Source organism: Sebastes fasciatus, chromosome 21 (assembly GCF_043250625.1).
Source record: "Sebastes fasciatus isolate fSebFas1 chromosome 21, fSebFas1.pri, whole genome shotgun sequence".
Lineage (NCBI taxonomy): Eukaryota > Metazoa > Chordata > Actinopteri > Perciformes > Sebastidae > Sebastes > Sebastes fasciatus.
This window is the reverse complement of record NC_133815.1, coordinates 12,812,389-12,830,577: the sequence shown is the minus strand read 5'-3', so window position 1 is coordinate 12,830,577 and position 18,189 is coordinate 12,812,389. Positions and strand designations below refer to the sequence as shown.

At 35.8% G+C, this 18,189-nt stretch overlaps 2 protein-coding genes and 5 non-coding genes across 7 annotated transcripts; all 7 read left to right on the top strand.

Moving 5' to 3' along the window:
• Window positions 1–4,289: 4,289 nt before the first annotated feature.
• Window positions 4,290–10,210, top strand: rpl7 (ribosomal protein L7). The gene is made up of 7 exons (XM_074621328.1): window positions 4,290–4,386; window positions 4,881–4,980; window positions 5,853–6,019; window positions 6,633–6,770; window positions 8,454–8,563; window positions 9,265–9,480; window positions 10,161–10,210. The coding sequence occupies exons 1-6, from the start codon at window positions 4,373–4,375 to the stop codon at window positions 9,471–9,473; spliced, it is 738 nt and encodes a 245-aa protein (XP_074477429.1). The 5' UTR covers window positions 4,290–4,372; the 3' UTR covers window positions 9,474–9,480; window positions 10,161–10,210.
• On the top strand, window positions 5,399–5,490 carry LOC141760112 (small nucleolar SNORD12/SNORD106). Its single transcript, XR_012592264.1, has one exon. It is a non-coding gene; the product is annotated as a small nucleolar SNORD12/SNORD106 (small nucleolar RNA).
• On the top strand, window positions 6,468–6,559 carry LOC141760116 (small nucleolar SNORD12/SNORD106). Its single transcript, XR_012592268.1, has one exon. It is a non-coding gene; the product is annotated as a small nucleolar SNORD12/SNORD106 (small nucleolar RNA).
• On the top strand, window positions 6,877–6,968 carry LOC141760111 (small nucleolar SNORD12/SNORD106). Its single transcript, XR_012592263.1, has one exon. It is a non-coding gene; the product is annotated as a small nucleolar SNORD12/SNORD106 (small nucleolar RNA).
• LOC141760114 (small nucleolar SNORD12/SNORD106) lies at window positions 8,871–8,962 on the top strand. Its single transcript, XR_012592266.1, has one exon. It is a non-coding gene; the product is annotated as a small nucleolar SNORD12/SNORD106 (small nucleolar RNA).
• On the top strand, window positions 9,530–9,622 carry LOC141760113 (small nucleolar SNORD12/SNORD106). Its single transcript, XR_012592265.1, has one exon. It is a non-coding gene; the product is annotated as a small nucleolar SNORD12/SNORD106 (small nucleolar RNA).
• Window positions 10,211–10,854: 644 nt separating the features above from the next.
• Window positions 10,855–16,566, top strand: c21h8orf89 (chromosome 21 C8orf89 homolog). Its single transcript, XM_074621325.1, has 7 exons — window positions 10,855–11,196; window positions 11,297–11,342; window positions 12,271–12,362; window positions 13,261–13,399; window positions 13,938–14,045; window positions 14,146–14,201; window positions 15,812–16,566. The coding sequence occupies exons 1-7, from the start codon at window positions 11,001–11,003 to the stop codon at window positions 15,949–15,951; spliced, it is 777 nt and encodes a 258-aa protein (XP_074477426.1). The 5' UTR covers window positions 10,855–11,000; the 3' UTR covers window positions 15,952–16,566.
• The last annotated feature ends 1,623 nt before the right edge of the window (window positions 16,567–18,189 follow it).

The window sequence follows — 18,189 nt, the reverse complement described above, 5'->3', positions numbered from 1 at the left end:
ATTTTTTTTCCCTCCAATGTAATATCCCAAAGAAAGATTACAGAATAAACTTTCATACCCTTTATGTTTCTGTTTTTTTTTCTATTTTTTCTATTTTTCCTTTTGTTATATTTTTTCTATTTTGGCCTGTCAGAATGAGGAGTCCATACATTACACTCAGAGGTGGTGATGTAACCCAGAATATTTTTACCTAACACTAATCTGTGGAGATTTTCTTTCTCTCCAATGTCCCAAAGGAAGATTAGAGAATAAACTTTCAAACCCTTTATGGGGTTTTTTTCTTTCTATTTTTTCTATTTTTTCTATTTTTTCTATTTTGGCCTGTCAGAATGAGGAGTCCATACATACATTACACTCAGAGGTGATGTAACCTAGAAGATTTTTACTTTACACTATAATCTGTGGCGATTTTTTCCCCCTCCAATGTAATATTCCAAAGGAAGAATAGAGAATAAGCTTTCATACCCTTTATGTTTTTTGTTTTTTTCAATTTTTTCCATTTTTTCTATTTTGGCCTGTCAGAATGAGGAGTCCATACATACATTACACACTCAGAGGTGATGATGTAACCTAGAAGATTTTTACCTAACAGTATAATCTGTGGTGATTTTTTCCCCCTCCAATGTAATATCCCCAAAGGAAGATTAGAGAATAAGCTTTCATACCATTTATAGTTTTTTCTTTCTATTTTTTCTATTTTTTTCTATTTTGGCCTGTCAGAATGAGGAGTCAATACATACATTACACACTCAGAGGTGATGTAAACTAGAAGATTTTTACCTAACACTATAATCTGTGGCGATTTTTTTCCCCTCCAATGTAATATCCCCAAAGGAAGATTAGAGAATAAGCTTTCATAACCTTTATTTTTTTTTCTATTTTGGCTTTTATTATATTCAAAACAAAGTTATTTATAATAAAACAAAAATGGCTTTAGTTCAGTTGCACAGATGTCAGATTAACTATCCTGCTTGTCTTGATTTATCATTATTGTTTTAATCCTGTTTTTTGATTATTGGAAGTATGATGTCAGGAACATTGAATATACTGATGCCGAGTATTTTCACCAACAACCAGGCCACATCCTATAGTCCAGGTCAATGTCCGTCCATACATGGAAAAAAAGCAAAACCATAGTTGTTCCTTATAAAGAATATCCCGATTTTTTGTCATGTGAGCTGATTTTTTTTACGCAATATTGAATCTAAATCTTAAATCAGTAGTCAAGTAGGCTATCACCGCGATGTGCTCATTGCTGAAAGTGAAAGTGGCTTGATGATAGGTAGGCTATACGCACCCAGACGTGCGTAAAAAGGCTTGGCAATAGTGACTCTATGGGCAAGTAGACTGAATATGTTGTTCTTATTTCAAACGTGGAGATAATTATGGTTAAAAAAAAGTATGCCCTACAAACATGGCATGGGTTGCGTGCAATGTAAAAACCCCTTTCTTACCGGTTTGCAATATTGTTTCCTTATTTTACGCACGTTTACGACGTTGTGTAACGTCCTGCAGCAGCAGCCTTTATGATGTGTTTGCCCCTGTTTAGGGGGCGTGTCTGAGGGGCAAACCACTGCTGGAAGAGTCTTCAGATCCTAATACCAGAATGTGAATATTGCATTCAGTGAAAGTCCTAATCAAAATGTTGCTTCAGGAAAAAAATGCCCAAACATTAACAGCAACATGTAGTATTAAAAGCAAAGTTTTATTGTGAAGGTCCCTTACAGAACAATGACTTATTGATGGATATAGGCTATTACTGTTCGGTTGGTTACTATACTTTAAGCCCTTCAAGCTATAGTTAAGCCTATAGGCTCATTTGCTTTACATGCAAAGTATTTGATTTTGCATATAAAAGTATTTGCATAAGAATTTGCAAAGAGAAAAGAAAGCTTTAAAGTAGCCAAAATGGAAATATATCAAGTACAGTATAGCAAAAACTATACTTGGGTCTCACTTTTGAATCGAATTAATGTGCACCTTTAACAGATGCATTTGGAGTTTTTTGCCAATGTGGCCTTTAAAGTCAGTCTACAACATATTTCTGTTCCTAACCTTGCTGTGCATTACACTGCTTGTGTTTTGAAACCTGAATTAGACCATCTTTTTTTCCCCACTGAGATCCAGGATCAGCGAATGAAACTTGCCCCACTGCTTCAGAGCTTCAGACGCTCCATCCATGATCCTTGTCTGCAAAATGAAGTGATTGCGCCCTCTGCCGGCTCAGCGAGTGCACAACCATCACCTGTGTCATGAAATAATGGAAAGGTAGGGTCATAAAGTGGACCGTCTTATTTCAGAAGAATTTTGTGCAGAAAATAATGGTCACAGATGAGAGAATTAACATTTTAAAGATGGTTTAATGTTGTAGCCTGTTGTTTGTTGCTATCCACATAAAACAAATTACAATTTATGAGATATATAGAGATCACTCCAGCAACTTGATGCCACATTTAGTTCAAAGTATTTGTATTGGTATTCTGGACAAAATCCAATAAATCACAGAAATAATTGTATAAACAATTATATCCCCCATCCCCCCCATCCCTATAACAATATTACTGCACCATTAAATAAGCAGAATTAATTAAAAAAAACATTACATTTATACATATAAATGAAAATGTATAATAATTAATAATTAGAGTATGTATGGCTCAATAAGGAAGCTGGTTAATAATTAATAAATGACTTATGGAGAAGGGGTGGGATTAAATAAATGTATACTTCTTCTCACTCCTTTTCAAATATGTAAATCAAGGCATCAAGTGTTGACAATTTATTTTTCTTACGCTTTTCATTGTATGTAAATACTACTATTGTTTCTGACTGTCCACTTGTTGGTATGATCATTCTTTCCTTCATTTTTTTTTTGTATTCTACATGTTCGAAATAAATTTTGAAATGAAATATATATATATATATATATACACATACATACATATATATGCACATATATATACATATATATACATACACATATACATATATACACATATACATATATATACACATATATATACATATATATACACATATACATATATACATATATAGACACATACATATAAATACACATATAGACACATATACATACATATATATACACATATACATATATATATACACATATATATACATATATACATACTTATATACACACATATATATATACACACATATACATATATATACATATACATATATATACACATATATACACATATATATACATATATAGACACATATACATATAAATACACATATAGACACATATACATACATATACACATATACATATATATACACATATACATATATATATACACATATATACACATATATATACATATATATACACATATACATATATATACATATATAGACACATATACATATAAATACACATATATATACACACAAATACATATATATACATACACATATACATATATACACATATACATATATATACACATATATATACACATATATATACATATATATACACATATACATATATACATATATAGACACATACATATAAATACACATATAGACACATATACATACATATATATACACATATACATATATATATACACATATATATACATATATACATACATATATACACACATATATATATACACACATATACATATATATACATATACATATATATACACATATATATACATATATAGACACATATACATATAAATACACATATAGACACATATACATACATATACACATATACATATATATATACACATATACATATATATATACACATATATATACATATATATACACATATACATATATATACATATATAGACACATATACATATAAATACACATATAGACACATATACATACATATACACATATACATATATATACACATATACATATATATACACATATATATAGACATATATATACACATATAAACATACATATATATATACACATATATAAAAAAATATAAATTTTGAAATGAAATGAATTCAATCCGATAGAAACATAAAAGAAACATATATATATATATATATGTATATATATATGTATATATATATATTACAAATTATTTCAAAAAAACGAAAAAACGAAAAAGTAAAGTACCAAAAACACAAAAAGATAAGTAAATTTGTAAAACTTGATGCCACATTTGATAAAAAAAAAAAAATACGATAACATTCACATTGTTTTAGAATACTTCTGCAGGCTAACGCTTTGCTGGCAAAAAAAAAAAAAAAAAAAAAACATTATAAGGCAGGCAGCTGGAAGGACAGCCCGGTGGGGTCCTAAAGATCCTTTAACCCGGACATGCGCAGAAGGAAGTTTCTCTTTCTCGGTGGACGCAATGGCGGACGCAGAGTGAGTGATCTCTCTGTACTACAATCTAAGCACATCCACTGTTAAAACAGCCATCGGTGTTAATTTTACATCCTGGATAGATTGTTTAGTTTGCATACATCATAATCCTAGTAGTATTGTTTAGGATTTATGATTAATATTGTTGTTATGATCACTTTATGGAGTCGTAGTAGTACAACATGGCTGTGTCTCCAAACTAGCTACTCGAGAAACTAGCTGCTCCTTGAGTAGTTTGTGTGTTTACAAACTAAGTTAACTGTTTATACTATTAGAATATGTAGATTTTAATGCAGTTATTAATGCTTAAATAGGTTGTTCAAATGAGTAGTACAACCTGTATGGGAGCCGGTGCATGACAGGTTAGCACGCTAGAGGCTACTAGCCGCGGTGATGGTAATGTTTCATTGTTTTAGTTTATCTGTGAGGATACCAGATGTATTGTGAATATGTCTTTCCAATGTGATCCTAAAGTTTTGTTGCATGTTTGTCAACAGAAAAAAAGTACCGGCGGTCCCTGAGAGCCTTTTGAAAAGGCGAAAGGCCTTCGCCACCATGAAGGCCATGCGTGTCAAGAAGCTTCTCTCTGAGAAGAAGGTAAGTTTGCATTGCTTGTGTGTGTGTTTGGCTGTTCAACGAAGTGATTGGACTAACGTTATATGTTGGTGTGCGTCTCAATATGTCACGTTTGTTTGTTTATTGAGATCCCCATTAGCTTTTGCATAGCAGCAGCTATTCTTCCTGGGGTCCACATAGTTTACATTGTGACTAGGGATGTCATGGTACCACAAATCTAGTAGTCGATACCAGTACCAGTGAATTTACACGATTCTCCATACCAATTCAGTCCCATGTAATCAACACACACTCCTTTTATTAAAACATTTGAACATTAAAAATAACAGGCATGTAGCCTTTAAGTAATAAATAAAAATAAACTATTGATATTTTTGTGAATCTATTGTAGAGTATATTTGCAGAAATTAACAGTTACTAGTGACTGCTTCATCTCTGGAATGTGGTTGATGATGCAGAACTTTTTTCCCCATCTTATCGACCATGGTGAATACTGACTTAAACTAAGCCAGTTTTGTCTGAAACCACATTACATGATAGTTATAGGTACCACAGTGTGCTGTATTCTGAGAAAATATTAAGTTGATTGCTCTGAGGTTCTTGGTTTGGATTAACTAAAAGACATGTAGTTGTGTGAATGTCTTGAAAGGCAAGGACTGTTGTAACAATTCTCCAATTGGAGATGAGCCACAATGATGACACCCTTGATATGCTCCTATGTTGTCCTCTAAAGTTCCCATAAAATCAAAAAGGAGTTGTTATATCATCACATGTATTGCGCTGGTTGTAATATAATTTTCTTAATGAAAACCATCAATGAATGCAGCAATCTATTACAGTAACATTAATTCTTGCACTGAATGAACATTTATTCTTAATGTATCCTCCCTCAGGCCCGCAAGGTGACCAGGAAACTCATCTACAAGAGGGCTGAGAAGTACCACAAGGAGTACAGGACGATGTACAGGCGTGAAATCCGTCTGAGCCGTACTGCTCGCAAAGTGGGAAACTTTTATGTGCCAGCTGAGCCCAAACTGGCCTTTGTTGTCAGGATCAGGGGGTGAGTAATGTCCAGAGTCTATCTTAAGGACAGAATTGTCTTGCTTGTCAGTTATAAACCTTTTCATTAACATTTACATGGGTAACTAGATTTCCAACAAGACATGAAGCTCAAACTGTTGACATGAATTGGTTAAAAGCTATGTGTTCCTGCTCACATGCTGATGAAAATGCCTTCTCCATGTTGCTGCAGGTTTCCTCTAGTATTCAGTCTTGTTGCTACTGTGGCCATGTTTTGCATGCATGTTAGTACTACAGTAACTGCTTCAAGCTGATCTATTTGTAGTGGTATATGAGAGAGCATGTGAAACAGTTGAACCTCTTGTTACAAGCCAGTTAAGGTGAATATACAGGGGCTGCTGTTTAGAAGGCACTTTCATTTATTAATGTCAAAATTTGGTTAATATAGCAATCCATGTAAATGTACTGTACTGTGTGCAAATGTTAGTTATGTGGTTAATGATGAACACTTCTTTCCCCGACTTATCGACCATGGTGATACAAATATGCAAAATAAGCCAATTATTTCTGAAACCACAATCAATTGAATTGAGGAGAAAGCTGTATACTGATGCTAAGCTATACGCTAATTATTGTTTCCGTTTGGTTTCCAGTATCAATGGTGTCAGCCCCAAGGTCCGCAAAGTTCTGCAGCTGCTCCGTCTGCGCCAGATCTTCAATGGCGTTTTCGTCAGGCTGAACAAGGCTTCGATCAACATGCTCAGGATCGCTGAGCCTTACATCGCTTGGGGGTAAGGCTGTTATCGCTAAAACTTAATGTTGAGCTCATGGTGGAGACACAAGTCATTGTGTACTGAAATTAACATTTACTAGTGACTATAAATGCTTCATCTCTGGAATGTGGTTGATGATGCAGAACTTTTTTCCCCATCTTATCGACCATGGTGAATACTGACTTAAACTAAGCCAGTTTTGTCTGAAACCACATTCCATGATAGTAATAGGTACTACAGTGTGCTGTATTCTGAGAAAATATTAAGTTGATTGCTCTGAGGTTCTTGGTTTCGATTAACTAAAACACATCTAGTTGTGTGAATGTCTTGAAAGGCGAGAAGTTTTAACAAGGACTGTTGTAACAATTCTCCAATTGGAGATGAGCCACAATGATGACACCCTTGATATGCTCCTATGTTGTTCTCCTCTGAAGTTCCCATAAAATAAAAATGGCGTTATATCGTCACACATGTATTGCGTCGTCACCTAAACGCAAGTATCTGGCTCAACAATGACAAGACGTTTTATAGATTTATAGGTCTTAATGGTATTTAATGTATAGTAATTTCTTGGAAAACTAAATGTTCATTCATCTGCACATCTGCACTACTGGCTTCAGATCTCGACTCGTACATGTATGGCATAACTTCAAAAACAATTTCTTCATGAATGTCTTTTTCCTCTATTTCATCCCTGTCCGATTCACCGGTAAAATCCGCTGGCGTAGGCGATGGTGGTGGCGAGAAGTCCTCATGGCTGTCCTCCATGTGGAGCTACTGTCAATCTGAAATTTGGCGGGGGTGTGTAACGTACAATCGGCGCTCAATTTCCCTGACAAGTCCCTCCCTACCGTTTTTCAGGGAATGTGTAAATAAGCATAATCAAATGGCAGTCTGCTAGCTGTTACATGGGAACTTAAAAATAAGTCTCAACCCTAGAGAATAATATAACAATTTAATGCTGTTGTTGTAGGGCTGTTGGCTTTACTTAAAATGACAGGGAATAAGCACTGTTATACAATTTAAAATAAAATAGACCAATGTCAAATTATTGCAGGAGGTAAAGACATGGCTACACAAAAATATAGCTTTATTGGCTTGTAACAAGTAAAAGATACAAATGTGTATCTGATCTGGATGTTTGACACTGCTAAGTAGTGCTGTAAAAGATTTACCTGACCCTTATTAAAGAAACAAAGCTTCAGTGCTGTAGGTGTGCAAATTGCTTTTTGCAAGAATACCTTTCAGTCACCAGTGTACAACCTTAAAAATCCAGTGTTGCTTTACTATTGCATAGCCTCAATTTAATCTCTGTAGATTTATACCATTATGTCCAATCTGTTTGAGTTTGTTGGTTGGATGTGCTCCCCATACCACCAGTCTACATTAGAGTGCCGATTCCAATACCACGTAACTTCATAATTTCTGTAAATATCTTATTCATATAACATAGCTGGTTAATGACACTTCCATTTACTGTGAGGTGAAACACATGATAAATGCGTCACCAGGTGCTCTGTCATCTGCAGTTGCTCATCTGTTGTCTGTGTTCAGTCAGAACTGCTGCTACAATGCTCTCTAGGGGTTGTAATCTTAAGCACCTCTGATCCCTATATGCAACTCTTCCTTTGTTGTGAACTACATTGCTCAGATTTTATTTGAGCTCATTTCATAACCTGTTACCACCTGTGTTTCCCCCAGATACCCCAACCTGAAGTCTGTGCGTGAGCTCATCTACAAACGTGGCCATGGCAGGATGAGGAAACAGCGCATTGCCCTCACAGACAACGCTCTGGTGGAGAAGGCCCTCGGTACAGAAACTTATACCTTTTTTTTCTTTTAAAAAATAATACTTGTACATATCACGTCTATACTGTGCTATGTACATCTATGAGGGGAATATTGTTCCAGAAGAAAACCTCATGTAACCTTTGGCTTTTTTTATTCTGAGGGATTAATAATTGGAAATGGGGTATGCTTTCTATTTGAGCTTCTTGATCAGATAAGACACGGTCTTGATCATGGCAGTGTTACGGTATTTAGCGTTATTTATTGCTTCTACAAAGCACAGTTTCAAAAATGGAATCACAACATAAATTAGATTAAGGTATAGTGCTACATGTGGTTAATGATGCACACTTTTTTCCCCGTCTTATCGACCATGGTGAGAAAAAACTGAAAACTAAGCCAGTTGAGTCTGAAACCACATGCCAGTCTAGCAGTGACTTGAACATTAGGGTGTATTTTAGTTGACAGCTGACTTTTACCCATGCTAATCAGACTTGTTTGGTTCAGCCCTTTATGGAACTTGGTGTCACAAGCTAAAATGTATGTTGAGCTTTAAGAGAGTGGTAAACTTGGATTATAACTTTGTAGAAATTTGAAATGTCGTTAATATTTGAGTTATTAACTCTTGCTTTCAGTGACATCTCACATTTTTAAGTAAAAGCAATTGAGTGTGCCAGCGCTTGTGCAGTTCAACTAATTAAGCCCATTGCTTTTGGATCTGCAGGCAAATACGGCATCATCTGTGTTGAGGACCTCATCCATGAGATTTACACAGTTGGAAAGAACTTCAAGCCCGCCAACAACTTCCTGTGGCCCTTCAAGCTGTCATCACCCCGCGGTGGCATGAACAAGAAGACCACACACTTTGTGGAGGGAGGAGACGCTGGCAACAGGGAGGATCAGATCAACAGAATGATCAGGAGGATGAACTAAAGTTATGGTGAGTTCCAGGAAAAATTGCAGGTCTAGGAAGCATAAATGGCTCATTAGGTGTGGTTAATGATGCATAATCTTTTTTCCCCATCTTATCGACTATGGTGAAAACCAGTTGAAATTAAGCCAAATATGTCTGAAACCACACCGTAGCCATTAATCTTCAAATCATTTACTACATATACATAAAGTTTGTTCTACATGTGACATTAATATCAATGGCATGGATGGGACTGGGAGATGCATGTGTTTTAATGGAAATATCAGTCACTTTTTGAGTGTTGCAAACAATAAAAAGTGTTAAAATAGAAACTTTATTGATCCCGAGGGAAAGTCAAGTTTCCAGCATCACAGTTCCATAGTGCGAAACATGTTAGTATAAAGGCAGTAAAAAAGTTAGTAGTACAAAGTACAAAAAAATATACCGGATATAAAAATACAAGGAGAGGAAGAAAACTGTTAAAACTGAATATAGTGCAGGGTAACAGCTGTTTGTATAGTTTCCAAAATTGAATTTAAGGTCCCCTTGCTATGCCTATACAGGTTCCATAACCGCACTTTAGAAGAAGCATAGAATGAGCATTGTACTTAGTTGTTGACCTAATCAATTGCACATTGTTTTGTATCTTCTAATCCTGTTTAAATTCTCCATTTTTATATATATAAATTTTTTTATTTCTTTTACAGGTTTTCAAAGGACTCAAAATGTACAATAAAGACCTGGAAGAAAAAAAAAACTACCTTGTTTTTGTCATTGTGTGCCTTTTTCATTCAGCAATGTGTCATCTCATGCATATAATCTTTTGTTACTTGGTAATAAGCACAGGGTATCCATTATAACTCAGTTTTAATTAACTATGAGGACTTTAAGAACTTTAAACATGCACTATCTGCAACCATCTTGCACTCCAACCACTGGTGCACTTTACACTATACATCCTATATACCACTTTAGACTACATATTACATGTATTTATTGTACATACTACATTTATCTATTGACGGACTATATACACTGTTCACCCATCTTTTATCTCATTTTTTTAATGCAATTTTATATACCTTTACCTCTCCTGTGTTTCACTCTGTTTGCTGATGTTGCTGCTTTGACACCTGAATTTCCCTCCTGGGATTAATAAAGGTTCATTTTAGCTTATCTTATCTAAAGGGTCATTATGAGCCCATATTGACCCTTAAAATGACAAGTGGATGACAATGAACAGATATATAATATCTGTCTTAACTTGTACATTGAAAGTAGACATTTAAAAACATTTAAGTGGTATTAAAGGAAAAAATAAGCTACTGTATAAGTACTAAAACTTTAATATTGGGTAAGGAATGAGCCTGTTTCCATGGTGACGCAGTGACTCGGTTACAGTCACCATAGTGACACAGTGAGCTGCAGCCTAGCATTGCTGCTCTGTGATGTCAAGCTTTTGGCCTTTTATAACGGGCCATGTGTCGCATATTTGCTCTATAAACCAGGTTATGTCTTAAAACAGTTTATTGTATGGCAGCTCCAATATGATGTCATACCAGGTTAATGCGTCGCTACCAACCGCGAAGGCTTTAGTATCGCAGGGAAGCTCAAATTGCGGCCCTGGTGCTGCTAACAGATACCCGGCATACAGGAGCTTCGGGATGGGAGCTGGTGGAGGACTAGCGGGTGTCAGACTAAACCAAACAAGGAGGAAACTGCCTCCGATACAACCCTTGATCAGTGAGTAAACTCAGCTCCACGTATTTGCATTATCATCATGCATTACTTACATGCTATCTTAACGGTGTGTTAATGTTAAGGCTGAACATCTCTGTTGTAGAGTCCAAGGACTGGACAACCTTGGTGAGCGGCTTTATAGTTGGAGGGTAAGATGTGTGTCAGCATTTTGACTGCTTGGTTGCTGAGGTCAAGATCCCCATTTTCATTATCTAAGTGTCCTGTTAGCTCCTGTCTTCTACAGTAGGCTATGCAAACAAATATAGCCTAGTATATATAGGTATATATGTATGTATATAGGTGTATATACATATATGTATGTATGTATATATATATGTATGTATGTATATATATGTATATATACATGTATATATGTATGTATATATATATTTCATTTCAAAATTTATTTTTATTTGAACATGTAGAATACAAAATTAAATTAAATAAAGAAAAAGAATGATCATACCATCAAGTGGACAGTCAGAAACAATAGTAGTATTCACATACAATGAAAAGCGTAAGAAAAATAAATTGTCCACACTTGATGCCTTGATTTTAAGTATAAATTTATTTAATCCCACCCCTTCTCCATAAGTTAATTATTAACCAGCTTCCTTATTGAGCCATACATACACTCTAATTAAATTTTCCTAAATTTGTCTAGCTATATTATTATTTATAATTATTCTAACTATAATTATTACCATTTATCTGTGTCATACAGAAATATAAGTGAATTACTGGTATAATTATCCTTATCAAAATATAAATTTATCAATCCAAAATACCAATTAATTATTTATAATATAACTCAATCACAATACCAATTCACTACTTACATATTTATCTTAATCATATTGACTATTTATCTTTTCTTATATGTGCAAATTATTATTTATATATATATATATATATATATATATATATATATATATATATATATTTTAAAAAACAATATGTATGAATAGTTTTAGTGGTAATACATTTCATAAAAAAATCCAAGGATAATACACATTGTATACTGTATGTCATGTTCTATGTGGTATTCACATTTTTTTCTTCAACCTATATGTGTAGGTCACCTGACTCAGCCAAAGATGACAGACTGGTGATGGAGAACAATGACCTAAAGGACATCAGTGGGAGACACTTTATTTTTGATAAACAATGTAAGTATTGCTGAATAGTAATTGCCCCTTACATTATTACAATTCAGAGTTTATTTATAAGTTTCTTTGCATATTGTCACTCAGAAATAAATTGACTTTTCAACCTAAAATAATTGAATTGGATGCACGTTGTGTGAGGTTTTTTTTCCTGGATTGTAACCTGACAGCCAGTAGGTGGAGTTGTCATCACACATAATGAGGCACAGGTCTCATTTCAGTGACTGCAAGTGTAACATTGATACGCGAGTACAACTTTGCAATCAGAATTAATAGTATTTTTGCAAGCAAGATATTTGCCATATTGCATAAATCTCATTTTTTATTAAAGGTCCCATATTGTAAAAAGTGAGATTTTCAGGTCTTTTATATTATAAAACAGGTTTAAGTGCCTTATAAATACTGTTAAACTATCAAAATGCTCAATATACGGAGAAATACACACAGCCCGTATTCCGAAATTGTGCGTTTGAAATAAGCCGTTAGGATTTCTGTCCATTTGTGATGTCACAAATATACAATATTTACACCATTACATGGTTTTAAACTTAAACATTCTAAATGTGTCCCAGTTTATATCCTGTTGCAGTGTATGTAAATGACATCAGCTGACAGAAAGTAAACAAGGACCCAAGCTGTTGCCTAGCAACGCAATTCCGTTGCAATGCACTAAAACGGAGTGTTCCAGACAGAGGGTAAATACAGGTATATTGAGGCAGACAGTATGAGAAAAATAAAGTGTTTTTTTTAACATCACAGCATGCAAAACATGTTCTAGTGGAAACAAAATAAAAGTATGAACCCGAAAATGAGTGTGATATGGGACCTTTAAAATATCTTTTTAGAAAATTGTCTTTATATGAGATGTTTATTCTGAATGGCTAAATCTAATTATTTTGAGGTGCGAGGTTGGAGAGGACCAGAACTGTGATTCCTCCGCTGCCAAGAGACTACCATGTACACAGACCTGGCAACCTGCATCCCCTCAGCCTCTCCAAGGAGCTTTCCCACAGCCATGCGGGGCAGCCTTTCACCCTGGGGTAACCAGTGGATTAATGTCACTCAGCCCTGTAGTTGTATAGTTGTAGTTGTACTCTTCACAACATTTCTGGAGACAGCTGCACAGATTGCAGTAATTACACCGAGTCACTGTCTCACATAATGAAAAGAATTGCAAGAATATGAACTGAGAAAAAGAGTAGCCAGACAATTAATATTTTGACACGCATTATTTGTCCGTCACAAACAGACGATTTCAAGCTGATTGCTTTTCATTTTTAATATTCTGGCAACATGTAGGGCGTATGATTAGAGCTAAAATTGAATCATTATTTTGCACAATGAGATCATAATCATTTATTACTCCTCCATTTGTGGGAACAGTTTAGTTTGATGGCACGCAGCCTTCACTTTCGTACGTAACAACCCTGTAATAAAATTTGAGAGAACAAAAAAAAATATGAATAAAATTGGACGAATGCTGACAGAAAGTAATCAAACCAAATGCAAAAGATTTATCCCAACAGCTATACGTGTCGCCCTATGTTCCATCATAACGTCCTCAATTTTGTCTTCCAGCTACCCTGAAAGATATGAAATGAATACAACTCCAGCCATCCTCTTTCCCTCCGCTTTAGTCCTCAATGGCAGAAACACCTTCCCAGTTGAGAACTGCAAGCTCAGCAGGTATTTTTGCCCTTATAAACTAAATTAGACCAAGCTAATCAATAGTTCTCTCAATTGTTCCTCACACCTTTGCCTCTTCTGCTTTTCCTCTGTTCTGCAGGCCCAAGGTGAATTATCCAACCTACAACCTACTGAATGTTAAAGACAATCAAAAGAGTGAGTTGTTTTGATACTTAGACCGTGAAGCCAAGTCTTTAAGTACCTTGTTAATTCAGGTATTTGTTGCGGTCTTGACACTTCATGTCAGAACGCCCCTGTCTGTGTAGCAATGAGAATCCAACTTTCAACCTGCACAGGTGTTTATGATGTTGATTTATTGGCAGCAAACATGTCAGTTTTATGGATTTTCCTTCTTCAAACAAAAAACATAGATCCCACGCCTCGTTATTGTCAGTCCCAGGGTACCTTGTTTGTTTTGTGGTTCATAATAATAAAGTGGTACAAGGGGTCACACGGAGAAAGGGAGTGTTCAGTGTTGTCAGGTGGAGTGTTTGCTCCCATGTTAAAGTGCAAAGACGGTACTTTTCTCTTTTATTTTACACGTATTTTGATTTAGTCCCGTACAATGAAAATATCAATTATACTTTATACTAATTGATACAACTTATTAAAACCCCCACTCCGACGGCCTGCCAGTGAGCCCGGACGCTATCCTGTCTTTTTAGAGGTTGTTGAGTAGAGGGTTTTCAAGCTACAGTGAAGATACTGGCCGTGCTAGCTTGTTGGAAAGAATGCTAAATAATGCTATGAAATTTTGGCGAGGAAAAAGTGGCATCGCAATTTTCAAAGGGGTCCATTGACCCTCTGACCTTAAGATATGTGAATGAAAATGGGTTCTATGAGTACCCACAAGTCATTTTACACCCTTTACAGACATGCCCACTTTAGTCAGCACACTGACTGACAGCTGTTGTTGCCTGTTGGGCTTGAGTTTACCATGTTATGATTTGAGCATCGTTTTTATGCTAAATACAGTACCTGTGAGGGTTTCTGGACAATACGTGTCATTGTTTTGTGTTCTTAATTGATTTCCAATAATAAATATATACATACATTTGCATAAAGCAATCACATTTGCCCACTCCCATGTTGGTGAGAGTATTAAATACTTGACAAATCTCCATTAATCTCCATATGTGAATGAAAATGGGTTCTATGGGTACCCACAAGTCTCCCCTTTACAGACAGTTTGGGGCAAAAACCATGCAGTTCTTTTAATGCAGTATAAATGGGTTATTTCGTCTCTGCTAAAATAGTGTATTTGAATATTTCTGCATACTGGGGTCCCTAAACAGTCTTGGAATTGCATAAATTGGGCATGACTGTAAAGCTCTAGAGACTCTTATGGATCCAATGAGCCCAACTGTAATCATGTGTGACAATGTAAGTCCCCATAGTAGTCATTTCATTGTAATGAGACCATTTTTTCTAAAACTTGATCTCACTGTATAAAATGACCTGATGTGACCTCTAGGATAATCACAGCCTCATGAAACTTTACAACCACAAACTAGAGACCTAGAGCATCCATGGCCTTCCTAATGTATTCCTCGATTGACAATAAGGGGGTATCTGAGCAGTTTCCATAACAGAAATGCTCGCCACCCAATCTATCCATCAAACTACTCACAAAATAGAGATAAAATCCAAACCTTGAACTCAACATTATGAAAATGACCCTTATATTATGTCATATTATAGATCTTGTCCTAATATTTCTTCTTCCGTGTCTTCCATTCATCTTTCTCCATCTGCATCTTTCAAAGGCCAGCCCTTTCCAGACCCAGTGGTCGGAGCCTCTCGCTCTTTTATCCACAGGATAACTGAGCTGTCCTCTTTGGAGGGTGAGACGGTAAACCAAGAAAAGCGCAAGAAAATGAGGAAATCCAAAAAACCTCCATCCTGACAATCACCTTCTTCCCAGTCACACTGGTCAAGGATCAAAACCTTTGAGTCTGTGCCAATGACGTCTGAACAAAATAAGACATTTAGGGCGCCATGCTCATCTCAGTGGCTTCTTCTGACTGCTTGTTTGTCCTCAGTGGTATTAGTTTCCTGCTTAACATGGCTGATCTTTACATTTTGGGATTCCTGACTTGAGCTCCTCTCTATTAGTAATGTAGTACATGTAGTATTTACTGTGGTAAATTGCAGCATTTGCTACAAACATGCTGTTGATGAATATTATATATTTTCTATTCTGACTCAAAGCTGTCAGTAGTTTCCCACGTAACATCTGCATGAAATGATATTTATTTTATCTTTCCAATGGCTTGTAATGGCTGTTTGTAATACTGCCATATTTCTCGTTGTATCATGCATTTGTTGCAGATGCTGTCAAGCTTGAATCTCATTACACAGCATTACAACAGTGTTCCTTCAAACATTGCCGTTATATACTAATTAAGCTGTGTTAAGTAAGTAGAATATATTTGTACGAATTATATGGTTTAGCAAAACCATTATTGTGCCTTGTTAAACGTCTTCCTGAAAATAAATACATTTATTTTTGTTATCGTCACTCCTTTTGTTAAGAACTTTTTCTCTCTTGCGAGTCACAATTTTTCTTCTCTGGCTTCTATAGGGCTGATAAAGGGAGCTTCCAACCCCATTCTTCTGGCACATACGCTACATATCGACCAGCGCAGTAATCAGAATGCCTGAAAGATTGCAATGAAACATAATCTGCATTCCATATCTACAAAACAGATACTAAACTGTGCCCCCAGATACCAGAATGTGGTACTTTCCCACATAATGCATTGTTTTGTTGCTGTATGGCGGCAGCTCATGTCTCTGAATACTCTTGTTCATTGTATTTGACAAAGACAGCAGTCATAGTCTTTTTGTTTAGAGAGAAATGAGGACATTATTAATTGAAGATGTAGCAGCTGGAGTCACCATTTGTGCTTGTTTAACATGTGTGATGATTCCAGTAGCACAACGGTTGACCATATTATTTTATGTCTTTCATGAAACAACTTGTATCCCTGTTATTACGGTGTGAATAACTAAAGCAGAAACGCAAGAGTAATGATTTTAATATGAATTAAACTGTCATTCATGTAGATGATTGGCCTGTTGCCATCTGAGTGTGCAATACAGATGATAATTGGCATATGGTATGAAGCAAGATGCCACAGCTACGGCAAGCACAGCCACAGACATAAGCGTGGCTCATTTGAAGGATGATGGCGTCTTGCAGTGGGCGGGGCCTGAGAATGACAGGTAAAGGCTTCTTGATGATCTGAAACACACAAGTGAAAGAGAGGGAGGGGATTATAGTCAACAAAAAGTAGAAACATCAGGATGTGCTCAAGATGAGAATGATTTTGGTCACTATGTTTAATTCCACTATATCCCTAAGCTCCCTATTTAATACAAATGTGATGTTGTCAAATGTTGGGCTCTGTTTGTGTTCCTCCTTCCCTCCCTGTGGATAGTGAGGTGTGCATTTCAGGGATACACAGTGACCTAGAAACTCAGAGCCATCCCCTTATTCAAGTGAAGGGGTTGTATTCACGCTCAAACGGAGGCCGGGTCTCCCTCTTCTTGCAGGGTTTTTACCGTCCCTTTCAAGTGTAGTGAAACAAAATGACCTGGAACAAACAGGTCTTTAATAAGAGCTGTACTGGGGCCTGCCCACAAGTGGTTTATCGTTTCACTGTAGTTCCACAAGACTCTAAACCAGGACAGTGCCAGACGAAGAGTACAGTACTCTGTTGGTTCAAAAATGTTAAATTGTTTTACCATGCCTCAAACGGACATTCAAGGTTCAGATATTTTTTTAAATGGTTAATAAAACGTCTTTGCTTATATTTGCTACCAAAATCTTAATGTCATATAGTATTATTAATGTAGGATTTTCTATCAGAAAGCAATTAGGTGAGAGTAGACGGTATGTCCCCAGTGAAGAAAAGCCAGGTTGTGTTACTGTTACACCTGACTTGATATTGTGCCAGTTGACTCTATCAGCAGGGATCAGAGAATGTAGCCTGTCTGCCAAATTATAACTCAAATCCAAAATGCCCTAAATATATTTGGGTCAGTATGAGAGGGAAAGAGCCAGCTTACGTCTGGGGACAAAGTTCAGTGCTTTAATGTTTGCCGTTTAAGGTGCCATTGCATTAAAGTTAAAGCAGCT

Coding starts and splice junctions, on each gene's coding strand:
- rpl7 (XM_074621328.1), top strand. Junction 6,771..8,453: donor GAGCCTTACATCGCTTGGGG/GTAAGGCTGTTA, acceptor TGTTTCCCCCAG/ATACCCCAACCTGAAGTCTG. Junction 8,564..9,264: donor TCTGGTGGAGAAGGCCCTCG/GTACAGAAACTT, acceptor TTGGATCTGCAG/GCAAATACGGCATCATCTGT.
- c21h8orf89 (XM_074621325.1), top strand. CDS start 11,001: ATGATGTCATACCAGGTTAATGCGTCGCTACCAACCGCGAAGGCTTTA. Junction 11,343..12,270: donor AGCGGCTTTATAGTTGGAGG/GTAAGATGTGTG, acceptor CTATATGTGTAG/GTCACCTGACTCAGCCAAAG. Junction 14,046..14,145: donor GAGAACTGCAAGCTCAGCAG/GTATTTTTGCCC, acceptor TCTGTTCTGCAG/GCCCAAGGTGAATTATCCAA.